General features: G+C 38.3%; 1 protein-coding gene across 1 annotated transcript in view; it reads left to right on the top strand.

Moving 5' to 3' along the window:
* SOS2 (SOS Ras/Rho guanine nucleotide exchange factor 2) overlaps nucleotides 1-13,920 on the top strand; it is a 99,706-nt gene that overhangs the window by 24,173 nt on the left and 61,613 nt on the right. Inside the window, exons 2-4 of the mRNA XM_029236234.1 lie at nucleotides 2,918-3,043; nucleotides 5,477-5,608; nucleotides 6,543-6,707. Of these exons, the coding sequence (XP_029092067.1) occupies nucleotides 2,918-3,043; nucleotides 5,477-5,608; nucleotides 6,543-6,707 (423 nt within the window). The remainder of the gene's footprint in view (nucleotides 1-2,917; nucleotides 3,044-5,476; nucleotides 5,609-6,542; nucleotides 6,708-13,920) is intronic.

Below are 13,920 nucleotides of genomic sequence, written 5' to 3'. Positions count from 1 at the left end.
CAAATTCTTGACTTGTTGGCTTAACAAAAAAAATACAAAAGTTAAGACAGGAAAAATACTGGGCAAGATTGGTCTAAAATGTGCAGTCCTACAACAGCTGTGGAAAAAACCTACTCTGAGCAATTTCTCCATCTCACACGCACTTATTTCCAGGATAGTCCTACCTGGAAGATAGTGCTACTAGTTGTGAGCCTTTCCTGTGGTTCAGTGTGCTGAGGCTTGCACCCTTCACCAGCCTGCCAGGGAGGCAGACAGGCACATACATTCCTAGGCCCCCAGCCAGCCTCCTCCTCCTGCAGGGAGCCGGAGGATCTGGCTCCTTGCCTTCAACTGAGAGCCCAGAATCTGAGCCCACAAGATGAATCTGCTGAGGAATATTCAGGATGCTGGACACCAAGCTGAGCGAGAAGAGCTTGGGCAGGAGAGATGTGGCCTGAACAGCCGAGCTGAGGCCTTCAAAGAAGGGCATGGGGGAGGAGGGGGGAAGTATTGCTAGGCATGCATCTCCTTCCCTTCTATTTTGCTAGAAACAGGTAACTTTAGAGTATAGGGGGAAGACAGGTAGACATGAGAAAATGGAAATCCAGTTCCTTCTGCTAGAGTTTTCATTTTAAACTGGTTTGGCTTGAGAGAAGTTGAAAGTTCGTGCCTGAGGGCCTTCTTTCTCTCTTCCTTGACTAAGTATGATAGCAGCTATAATCTGTGCAGTTCAGCTCTAAAAAATAGGGCTCTTGGAAAGAGGCTTCCAGGGAGAAGAGAATAGAAGGAGTAGTCTAAGGGTTCTAGGTAAGGGGGAACACAAAGGGTCCCTGAATGCTGAAGTCATCAACACCTGTTCCTTGGAAGGGTCACTTGCACCTACTGGCCCAAGTAACCAGGCTGGCCAGGTGAGGGTGGAACCTGTGTGGTTCTAACAGAAGGTTGCAGCCAATACCAAGGCCAGTCAGTTACTTGGGATAGCTTGGAACTGAAGGCAGGCTTCTAAGACCAGAGATCCTGTTAACATTAGAGAAGATGGTGTGGCGGTGAGATGCCCAGAAGGGCTGGCAGTAAAGAGTAGCTGTCACTGTTCAAAACAGTATTTGAAAACTTTAGCTAAGAAAAAGACTCCTTGTCCCTTTAACCCACACCTAAATATCTCAGACCCACCAGAGATCTTAAAATGGACATAGCCATGTGCCAAAATATTAAGATTCCAAACACATGTCTTCTCAGGCTATTCCCTACAGCAGGTTGGAGAGCCCTTCCATCCCTGTAATATCCATTCAGAAATCTGTCAGAAAGCCTCTGACTTCACCTAGGCCAGGGTCTGGAGTCCAGATGGGGGCTGCCCACGAAGAGTGGCTGTGAAGCCTGGGCTAAAAATATTTTGCTTCCCAAGATGGCCAGAGGAGAGGAGGAGATGGAAAAGATGATGTTACTGCCTCTGTGGGCTGGGAGAACTTTACCTGTTGACTGAAAAGGGGGTCAGAGGAATATAATGGGAAAACATGGTCTGAGGAAGACACTAACAAAGGAAAGCTCCTTGAGGCCACATTTATCTGATGAGAAATTTGTCCTCACGTTGTGCCCTGGGAGACTTCAGCCTTTGGAGTCCTTGTAGAAAACAGGCTTCAAGCAGTAGCTGATGATCAAAAAGTCTTCTATTTGGTACCCGGCCCAGATCTGAAGCAAAAGTAGATTTGGGAGGAACAGTTGGGGAAGGCCGGATGGATATGTATGTCTCACAATAAGAATTTGGCCCCAATGTCAGGGACTTAACTGTTGCTAGAGATGTACAAAGTAGACCTCACTAAAATGCTCTGCCCTTTGGACCAGGACAAGGGGTGGGGGTGGCTTGCTTTTGAACTGTAGGAAAACAGTTTTGTAATGGAGTCGGCAGGCCAAGTGAAGAGGGTCCTGCGCCTTGCCTACCTGGGAGAGTGGGGTTGGTTGATACCATGCCCAGCCTGCAGAGCAGCATCTGACTCACTTAGGCGGTATAGCACTGGCGTCACTTTTCAGTGATAGCTACCAGCCCCAACCACCTTTCTCAGAAAATGCCTCTGGAGTGGGATCTCATCACTGGAAAGAGAGGGCAGATTCAAGACCAGTGGCCAAAAGCATCTGAACTTTTTTTCTGTAAACAGAGTGGCATGGCTTTCACCTGAGCCAGAGGGGGATGTGTAGGAATGGGAGCAAGAATGGCATTGTTTCTGGGGAAGGGAAAATGCAGCTTGGAGCAGGGCACCTCTGCCCGACCTCTGTGGGGAAGCAGGGACAGGGCAGATTGTGCCTGCAGCTCCACCACTGGCCTACACGCAGCCGACAGCTTCCTGCATCCCACCCCCAGCATCTGGGCTTCACTGTCACATGTAATCCACTGACGCATGTAGGCAAGCCACTGAGGCACTGCAGTAGCTCTACTCAAAGGGGAGAGAAGCCATTAGGATTATAATTGTCACAGGAAGGGCAAAACCCAAACCATGTACAGGTTATCACGTAAGTTATCACAGATGGCTGCCTCTCCTCTTACCACAGAAATTTAGCAGCCTCACGACTTTTGTGAGAGTGATTGATATCTTCCCTGATTGGGATCTTGGTACATAGTAGGTTTAGTAATTAACTTCAGGGTATCCATGCTTCCTTTGAAATTGTGTAGAATATTTTATGTGCATATGCTTTTTTGGTGGTAAGGATGAGGGGCCAGTGGCTTTCAGCTGATTTTCAGAGTCTAGAAAAGATTAAGAACCACTACTCTGAGTTAAGAAAAGTTTACAGAGACCAACAAATACAGTTTTTCTTCATTTTTTGTTTTATATCTGTATTTGAGTAACCATTCTGGTAAAATACTATAAATTATATATAAGATTCTCTGACTTTTGTTTAATAAATATCATTTTGCCTGTACTTAAATTGAGAACTTTTTTTTTTAAAGGTTCAGGAGCAAGTACATCCCAATCTCTCAGCTAATGAAGAGTCTCTCTATTATATTGAAGAGCTGATTTTTCAGCTGCTTAATAAATTATGCATGGCCCAACCAAGGACTGTTCAAGATGTGGAGGTAAAAATTATTTTGTTATTTCAAAAAGTCATTGAACCACTGTACAAATTAATTTTTATATCTAAATCTATATCATTCTAAATTATTATGGAAGGTAAACCATTGAAATCATAATGGGGGATATAGGTCAGTTCATTCTGAAAGGGAAGTTTTTCAGCAAAAAAAGTGCTAAAACAACTGGATAAATTTATGGTGGGAAAAACCCTTGAAACCTATCTCACACAAAAATTAGTTCAAGATATATCATAGTCTTAAACATAAATGCTGAAACTATAAAGTTTCTAGAAGAAAATGCGGGAGAATATCTTTATAAGCTGGTGTTAAACAAATGTTTTTTTGCAGAGGACTCAAAACACTGTAAATATCAAAGAATAAAATTGATGTGAAAATACAAAAGGTATAAGTCACAGACTAGGAGAAAATGTTTCAATATGTATTCCTTACAAAGGAATTGTAAGGTAAGGCTTGTATTTGTAAGGCTTGTATCCAGAGTATGTTAAAACAAACAAACAAACAAAAACTCCTACAAGTCAGTAATAAAAAGATACCCTACTCACCCAAGTGGGCAAAAATCTTGAACAGATACTTCATAAAAGAAGATATACTTATGGCCAATAAGCATATGAAAAGGTACTCAAGCTCATAATTCATCAGGGAAATAGAGATTAAAACTACGATGAGATACTATTTCACACCCACTAAAAGGGATAAAATTAAAGACTGATAACATGGAATATTGATGAGATGTAGAGCAACTAGAACTCTTATACATTGCTAGTGGGAGTATAAAACGGCAAAAGTATTTTGGAAAATTGTTTTGCAGTTTCTTATAGTTAAATATATATCTAGCCTATGACCCAGCAATTTTACCCCTGGGTATTTAACCCTAGAGAAATGGAAATATATCTTCACAAAGAGACTTATACATGAATATCCAAGCAGTTTTATTCATAATAGGCAAAAATTAGAAACAACTAAAGTTTCCATCTATAAGAGAATGGGAAAACAAATTGTGATAGATTCATAAAATGGAATACTACTTAGTAGTATTGTAAAATGAAAGAATGCGCTATTGATATACGCAATAACATAGCTACAATCCACAGATATCATATAGAGCAAAATGAGACATACCCCAGAGAGTATGTATTATATGATTCCAGTTACATAAAAATCAGAAATAGCTAAAAGTAATGGTGATAGAAATCAGGATGGTGGCTGCCTATGAAGGGTGAGATTAAGATGATAGAAATTTTCTGTAATCTTGATTAGGGTGATGGTTACACAGATGTAAGCATTTTTCAAAACTCATTCAATGGTACACTTAAGATCTGTACATTTTACTGCATATAAATATTACCTCAATAAAGGACTAGTATAGAATAAACATTTTACTCATTGATTAAAAATATATATATACATATATATACCTCTAAAAGATCGTGTGTAATTCAGTGCTGAAATATTTGTTTTGGCTCAGTTACATGGGAGTATTTCTAGATTTTTAGAAATATCCATCAGTATAGCTTTTAAAAGTTACTTTGGCATTATACTGTTTATATCACCTTTCTTTTGAAGATTGTTTCTATAACAAGGCAACAACTTCCAGTGTAGGGATAATCTTAATTTGGAGTAATAGATCTATTAAGATTTTCAGGGACTCTCGGAATTAAAGCATTTGTTTCCCTGTTCTCTGCTGTAAGAATTGGACAGAAGTAAATATAATAAAAGTATACTTTTCAGAAGCTAAATATGTTAGAAGCTGAGAATATAATTTTAAAAATAGGAAATCCTGCTAAATTGGAGTTTCATTCAGTTATCATTACTTCTCATTATTCATGCCAATTACTGGTTACATTTAAGATTAGATGAACAAAATAGTAACGTAAAAGGCTTGGATTGTTTTTGCCAAGAGATATATTTCTTTAAACCATTCTGAGCTCTGCCACACACTTGATCCTTTAAGAGGTACATGATATTTCTTCTTTTAAAATTCTTCTCTATAAAGCTCTGAGATGAGCAGGAGAGAGACTGCATAGTAATTATTAATAATGAGTTAACTTCTGCTAGGTAAACAGTTTTAACCCTAGAAACCTTGACCTTAAAATCACTGATAGAGTATTTTATGTTTGCTTTAATCTCTCCTAATATTATTACTTTTTCCTTTTTCCATTTTATCTTAATTATGCTTACACTTAAAGCTTTCTGTTTAAACTTCACCTTTTTCCTCACCCATGGGAATTATGTGGAAGAATCTTGATAGCATGTTGATCTTTTTTTTTTAAACAAAAAAATTTCATTTATTGCAGGAATCAGAATATGCTATGTTACTGTTAACTGCTGGTGTTATGGATGATGATAAAGTTTAATTTTGTATGAATTTTCTGTTTATGAGCACTTCTATTAACAGTAGTTCTGCTGTGATCTGAACAGGAACGAGTTCAAAAGACCTTTCCTCATCCAATTGATAAATGGGCTATTGCTGATGCACAGTCTGCCATAGAGAAACGAAAACGAAGAAATCCTCTCTTATTGCCTGTGGACAAAATCCATCCTTCATTGAAGGTAGGACAAACAAGCAAACAAACAAAAAACAGACACAAAAAAGCATTGGGGAAGTTATTTTTAACAAATAATACTTTATATAGTATTTGTGTATTTATATAGCGTGGTCTTATTGTGTATGTGCACTTGAGTGTGTGTACACTTATTTATACACATACATGCATATATATGTTTCTTAATATGTGTAAAAAACAAAAAGAAGTATGCTTTGATGAAATCATATTGCTTTTCAAATACTATTAAAGGTTAATGATAAGAAATAATGCATCTTTGTGGCATATTCTAATGATTGCTACCCCTGATTGACTTCAAGCTTTTTGCTGATTAATAAAATATATAATGCAAAAGCTCCTGTGAGTTCAGAACTGTTTTTAAATCTGTATTTATCACAAATGTTTTTCTATACATTAGAAAAGTTGTCTAGGGAATATTATTTAGTCTATAAGAAAATAAGTGGTGTACATGGATCTGAATACTGTTTGGTAGCAATTTCAAGACTCCCCCTCCCCCCACCCAACACACACACATACACACATCCTCCCCTTAGTAGAAACCATTGTAATTTGGGGATATTAATTAAAGCAAGATCCTTGAAGATAGCAGATACTTGTCAGATGGGTTTCAGATAATGTATCAAGAGGTTTTCAGGGAAGTCCAGTCCAAGATTTCTGTCTTAGAATCAATCATCTCTTCTTGTTTGATACTAAAGGCAGATTTGTTAGATTATGTGTCTCTTAAAAAAAGAGAGAGAGAAAAAGAAACCCTGATACTGAGCCAACAGCTCATTTTATATCCTGTGGTACCTTTGAGTTTAGATATTTGGCTTATAGAAAGTTCTTTATAAGCAAGAATGTTAAATAAAATTTTTAAGTGCTTAACTGCTACTTGACAGTGCTGCCATTTTTTGGAATTAAATTGTTTATTTTTTCCACAGGAAGTTTTAGGGTACAAAGTGGACTACCATGTGTCCCTATATATTGTGGCTGTACTAGAGTATATCTCAGCTGATATTTTGAAATTGGCTGGTAATTATGTTTTTAATATCCGACATTATGAAATATCCCAACAGGACATTAAAGTGTCAATGTGTGCAGATAAGGTAAGTGTTAAAAGGTATTTAAACTTAACCTGAATGATAGAGACTATATGTCACTTATACCTCTGTTTTTTATATATATATATATATATTTTTTTTTTTTTTTTTTTTTGCTGTATGCGGGCCTCTCACTGCTGTGGCCTCTCCCGTTGCGGAGCACAGGCTCTGGACGCGCAGGCTCAGCGGCCATGGCTCACGGGCCTAGCCGCTCTGCGGCATGTGGGATCTTCCCGGACCGGGGCACGAACCCATGTCCCCCGCATCGGCAGGCGGACTCTCAACCACTGCGCCACCAGGGAAGCCCTATACCTTTGTTTTTTAATACATGATTATATTAGTGATTTTTATAGTTACTGGTGTTGGAAGACAGAAAAATGGTGGCTTTACAGACTAACAATGATATTTTCAGGTTTTTTAGCATGTGACAGGATGAGAATCTCTTTTTTTCCAGCAAGAATTTTTTACCTACAGGAAAAAACATCCAAAGCCTCAAACCAGTTTAAGAAAAGTAGTTTGAGTTTTGTATTTTAAGAAGGAGCATAAATACAGAATATTCAGATACGTTTAAGAAGTAATTTTGAAAAACATGCTTTGATTTCACAGCATGGGTCATTGGGGCACAGGTAGAGAGAAGACTTTGCCATGCCAGAGTTACTTCCTTTTGATAATTTTTTGTTACTTATCTTCTTTCTTCCTGGCTGTAAGCTACTGAGGAAAGAAATTGAGTCATTTCTTTATTTTCCTCTCTCCTCCTTTTCTTCCCTTCCCACTTTCCCTCCTTTTTTTCTTACTTTTTAAATCAACATTTTTGAGTACCTCTTATGTGTCAGTCACTGTCCTGAGCATTGAAAATACAACAGTGAACAAATCAGCAATCCCTGTGTTAGAAGGAGTTTATTTTAGTGGGAAATAAAAGTATTATAACCAAATAATGGCAGCACAATGTAATTAAAACTATTATACAAATAAATCAAAGGTGGTGGAGAAAGTGAGTAACTGTGGCATAGGGGGGACCAGGAACATTTCATAGAGAAGATACCTGAACTAGACCTCTAAGGGTGAATTACCCCAGGACCTGGCACATGCCAGTGGTTCTCCACTTTGCACATCAGAATTACCAGAAAGCTTGTAGAGAATACTGATGCCTGCATTCACCCCCAGAGCTGATTTACTTGGCCTGGGATGGGCTTCTAAGCCTCAGAATTTTCAAAATTTTTGAAACTATCACAGGTGATTCTGATGTGCAGTTATGATTGAGAGTGATTGTACTATGCCGTAGTCCCAAAAATGATTTTTCACTTAAATTTCATAGTAGAAATTCCTTGTTATTTCTATTTTGACTTCTGAAAAAATGAAAAAAGTGATTACATGGTTTTTTTAACTTTGTTTCTAGCTCAGACTTTTAGAAAAGTTGTATGTTCAATAAAAATACTCCCCTGTACCCTAAACCCCTTGAGAGTAGGTTGCCAACATAGTTTAGTGTGTCCTACAAACAAAAACATTTTCCTGCATAACCACGGTATGACAATCAAAATCCAGGAAATGAATGTGGATACATTATATTATGTAATCCTTAGACCCCGTTCAAGTTTTGCCACTTGTCCCGGTGATGTCCTTTAGAGCAAAATGATCCAGTTCAGAATCATGTGCTGTGTCTAGTAGTCATGCATCTTTTTTCTCCTTGTTCATTCTGGAACAGTTCTTCATTCTTCCTTAACTTTTATGACAGTGACGTTTTTAAGGATTGTACCTGTTAATGTTTAAAACGCCCCTTCCTTTAGTTTTTTCTGATGTTTTCTCTTGATAAGATTTAGGTTATGGATCTGTGGCAGGAATATCATAGGAGTTCTTCTCATTGCATTTTCTTACACGACATACAATTTCACTGTATCCCATTACTAGTGATAGTCACTTTGATCACTTGATTAAGGGTTCATCCTCTAGGCTTCTCTACTTTAAAGGACTCCTTTCCCTTTTGTAATTAATAAATATTTTGTGGAATATTTTAAGGCTATGTAAATATCTTGTTCCTCATCACAAAAATAAATTTATTTATTTTGTTTATTTTAATATGGACTCATTGATTCTTATTCAGTGGAACATAACCTGTCACTTCATTATTTAATATTCAGATTGTGTCAGATTTGGCCAATGGGAACTCCTTCAATTTGGCTTCTCTGTCCCTATCATTCTTTGAACACATTCTTTTGACACAAGATGCTCCAGGTTCAACTTGTTCTTTACCTGCTGCTCAAGCCTGGAATTAGTTGGTTTCTAAAAAATCCTGGTTCCTTTTAGTGAGAATGGTATTTAGAAACCAAGATCTTGGTGCTAGATGAGCTCATTGATATTGGAGTGTCACTGCTCTGGTCTCTTAGAGGGCAGAATTAGGGAGTGTGTGTGTGTGTTTTTTTGTGTATATACATATATACATACACATCTATATTTATTTCTCACCTATCTTTATATAAGTTCACAGATCTCTTCAATCCACATTCAACACCACTGGATTCATTTTAGCCTCCCCTTTTTACACTTGTAACTCCCTTATCTGATAGTGAGATAACCTGGCTCCTGTTTTTCTTAATATATTTATTTATTTGATCAATCCTTCTGTATGTGACCAGTCTCCCAGCAGGCCTCTCTCCCCCCGCTGGTGTAGGCACCCTATTTTGGCATAGAAACCCTTCTTCTCTGTATACATTCTCCATACTCCACTCAAGTTCTGACAATCCCATGTTGCACCACTGCTGCTGCTGGTCCACCTTCCCCTGCAAATACCCTTCTTATCCACTAGGGCTCCAGCACCGTGAATCAAGTTGCCCTATCATATGGATAGTCTCTTTACTCCGAATGATCTCTAACGTCTTGTGCCAGGTTGTGAGCCCCCGCCCCCCGCCCCCAGTAAACACCCTCCCTACTCCTCTCAGGAGCTAGCACGCTGAGGCGGGCCCCCTCAGCTTTTCCTCACACCGTCTTGTAGGGATTCCTACCTTATTTGCCCTATTCCTCCCCTCCCCCTGCCCTCAAACAGTGGCCTTGGACAGGATTATTGAGGGACTGTGGGAAGGAGAGACTTTATTCCATATCTGAGTCAGTTACCTTTTCCATGACTCTTTTTAAAGGCGAAAGTAGTTAAATTCTAAACAATTACACAGTCTCAGAATTACAAGAGACCAATCCACACAGGTTTATCACAGGATATTGAATATATCAATAGTTCCCTGTGCTATACAGTATGACCTTGTTGTTTATCCATACTATGTACAATAGTTTGCATCTGAATTTCCTATTAACTTTCATTCACTAATTCTAATCTCTCTTCTGGACTACATTAGATAAGACCAAACTGTTTTTCAGAATAAGTCATTCTGTTATTTAAAGCTTTTTTCCATGTACTAAATTTTTACCTTTTGAGACTTTGAAAACCAATCTTTTTGTGACATGATTTTCAGATCTCATTATTGCATTGCTCTTACACTGATTTCTAAAACTAAAGACAACAGTCTAGATTTGGTCTGACCAACACAGAGTACAATGAAAGGCTCACCTCCTTTATTCTATATGCTGTTCTTTTATAATTTCAGCATTAACTTTTTTGGGCACACATATCACTCTGTTTGCTTAATGAATTTGCAGATGTTTCAGCTCCCTGGGACTTTCCACATGAGATACTCTTATATCTTTGATTTCTTACAGCTTGTGCTGTTGATATTTTTTTCATCTAAATTTGAACTCAAGTTTTTCTCTGTAAAACTTCGTAATGTTACTGAGACTATGCTCTAGCATATCAAGATATTATAAAAATCGAATTTTGTCACTCATCATTGTAGATATCATACCAGCTTTTTGTAATATATGCCAGTCTGAGAAACTTAGTTTGTTTTAGTTGGAATTATTTGTTAAAAATATTGGAAAAGTTTAAGAGATGAGACTTCTCATATATGTTATTAGAGGCATCCTTCCAGGTTAATAAATGACCACTTTTTTTCACTATGGCCTTTTCGTCAGCTACTGTTTTACCTCTTTGTCTAATTCAGGGGTCAGCAAACTTTACCTGTAAAGGACCAGATGGGTGGCTGAATATTTTAGGCTTTGTAGGCTATACGTCTTTCTTAGAACTACTCATCTTTGCCTTTGTAGCAGAAAGGAAGCCATAAACCAATGAGTGTGGGCTGTGCTCTAGTAAAACTTTATTTACATAAAGGGCAGTAGGCTCACTGTGGCCTATGGGCTGTAGTTTGCCCATCCTTTTCTTTTCTTTCTTTTTCTTTAACATTTATTTATTTATCTATTTGGCTGAGCCAGGTCTTACTTGCAGCACGCCGGGTCTTTGTTGCCGCCTGCGGGCTCTTAGTTGCGGCATGCTGGATCTAGTTCCCTGACCAGGGATTGAACCCGGGCCCCCTGCATTGGGAGTGCAGAGTCTTAACCACTGGATCACCAGGGAAGTCCCCTGCCCATCTTTTTCTACTGTGATTCCAAGTTTGTCATGAGAGACTGTCCTAGGTTTAGCTAAGATACAGATGACTTTATTTGTGGGACTAGTCATGTGAATGGATTAATGAGATTAGTGTGACATGGTGTGATCTTAGTAAATCTAAACTGATTTCCTGTGATCACTATTTCAAGAGCTCACAAACCATCTGTTTAATAAACTATTCAAATAAATGCTTTCTAGGAATCTGTGTAATTTCCTAGACAAGGTCGTATAATTTGATAGAGAACTTGACAACCAACCTTTTTTCTACACTTAAAAATAAAAGCAGCATTTGACTATATGATGTATTCTGGCACATCAGAGATTGCTGAGAATAGTTAGATGGTCATAGGAAGGAATTTTAGAGCTCAACCCCTAATATACTTGTAACTATTAAGGAAAATAATATTCAGACTGGAAAAATAGAACATACATGCTTAAGACGAAAATTCATGTTTAAGAAAGGCAAGAGAGAGTAAGAGAGCACAGAGCTGCTCTGTAGAAGTTTATTTCTGTGAGCCCAGATGTTATAGAAGTTGAGTTCTTCTGTATTTTTTCTTTTGTTGTAATATTACTCCATCTGTTCCAAGAACCAATTCTCCTTTATTATTCTTATTTGGGACATGACCAAAAAAATGCTTTTATTGTCCTAACGTTTATTCTCATCTTTAACTCACTTGGGCTTTAGCCTTTCATTACAAGTCTAACAGTTTACAACATAAAATGCATATGTGCTCTTTTTTTAAAAATATATATATATATATATTTATTTATTTATGGCTGCGTTGGGTCTTCATTGCTGCATGTGGGCTTTCTCTAGTTGCGGCGAGCAGGGGCTACTCTTTGTTGTGGTGCACGGGCTTCTCATTGCAGTGGCTTTTCTTGTTGCACAGCGTGGGCTCTAGGCACGCAGCCTTCAGTAGTTGTGGCGTGCAGGCTCAGTAGCTGTGGCGCACTGGCTTAGTTGCTCCGCGGCACGTGGGGTCTTCCCAGACCAGAGCTCGAACCCGTGTCTCCTGCATTGGCAGACAGATTCTTAACCACTGCGCCACCAGGGAAGCCCTACATATATGCACTTTAAGTAAGTATCTTTTGTGCATTTACTGTGTATCAAATGCTATGGATTTTAAGATGAAATCATGGCTCTTATCCTTAGAAATGTCAATATAAATTAGGTGCTTATATAGAAAAGAGAGAGAATTGCTAATGGAGGACTGAAGCCAATGGAAAAGATTTTGATAGAGTTCAGGGAGAGTTGGGAAAAGCTATACAAAGACAATTATATTTTAGCTAAGTGATGAAAATGGCTAGGGATTTATCAGATGAATAAATGTGAGGGTTGGAAGGAAAGAGAAGTAGGAGCAGACATTCTAGACAGGAGAATAGAAGGAACTGATGAGATTTAAGAGCTGTTTCTGAGTTGGAGTTAACAGGATTTGGGGACTGATTTGGTGTGGAAGTTGGAGACGTGTTAAGTCTAGGGTAGTGACAAGTTTTCTAGCTCTGACAGCCAAGGAGATGATGCTGTGATTAGTGATTCTGATGTAGAGTGTACATGTATAGGTTTGTCAGACAGAGATATCTAGCAAGCTTCTGGTAACACTTGCCTAGGGTCCAAAGAGATGCTGAGATAAATGTTTAGGGAGTTATTATCTAGTAACTGAAAATCGTTTAAGAAGATGAGCTCACTCAGGAGGAAGTATAGTAGATGTTTCAGATTGGTGGCCTGATAGTGAATAAGGACTCCAGGTTTATTTCTTAAAATTTTGAATTATTTGCAGTCTGTTTATATTTACAAATATGAAAATTCTTCATAAAAATCTATATTCCAGACTCTTCTTGAGAAAAGAAAATGAAAAGGCCTGACAGAATAGTTGGCACTGAACAGTGCCTTTCTTCTTTAGGTGCATGCACCTTCTAGTTTGCCACATTCCCCATCACCTCTTCTTATGTATTAACATAATATTATCTACCTGACTCCTGTAGCATTTACATTTGGGATTTTGGGTGTTGTATGACCAAAACAGTTCCAAAAATGGAACCCTGCAGTGGATGTTGGAAAAGGTGAGTAGTAGAGAAGGAGGCCTCACTGACAGAATGGTGTGTGAGAAGCCAAGGGAAGAGAAAGTTTTAAGAAGTTCTGGTCAGCTGTGTTAATAACTAGAGGAAACAAAAAGATATTCAAAGGTCATTAGTGAGAGCAGTTTCAATAGAGTAGTGAGCTTGAGAAGTAAGAAATTAGAGCAAGTACAGACTACTTTAAAAGTATCTCTGGTGGGGAAGAGAAGACTGTTCTGTGTCATACCTTCTGTTCTTTTGCGTGTCTGCTTAAAATCAGATTTCATTAGCTAATTCTCTGTGCAGCCCCAATGGTTTCTTCAAAGGTCTAATGTGGCTGGGAATCAGAGGTAATGATGGCAGGAGGGTAAGTTTCGTGGAGGGGGGGCAATGAGGAGAAGATGGATTTTAAAGTATCACAGGAGATGAGGCTAGGGAAGTGGGCTGGGATTAGATTGTGAATGGCCTTTATCTTCATGAAATTAGAATTGTGTGCTGAAAGCAATGAAATCCAGTATCGTTTTTAGGTAGGGTATGACACAAATTTGGTTTTAGGAACATGATTTTGAAAATGGGGCTGGGAAGAAACCAGTGGCAGGGAGATCATATTGCAAGACCTCTTAATAGATGTGATTGCTTAATAGTCTGATTTGAAGCATGGAGGGGAATGGAGAGAAT

Source organism: Monodon monoceros, unplaced genomic scaffold, assembly GCF_005190385.1.
Source record: "Monodon monoceros isolate NGI ecotype Baffin Bay Population unplaced genomic scaffold, NGI_Narwhal_1 Super_Scaffold_21, whole genome shotgun sequence".
Classification (NCBI taxonomy): domain Eukaryota; kingdom Metazoa; phylum Chordata; class Mammalia; order Artiodactyla; family Monodontidae; genus Monodon; species Monodon monoceros.
This window is presented reverse-complemented; position numbering and strand designations above follow the sequence as displayed.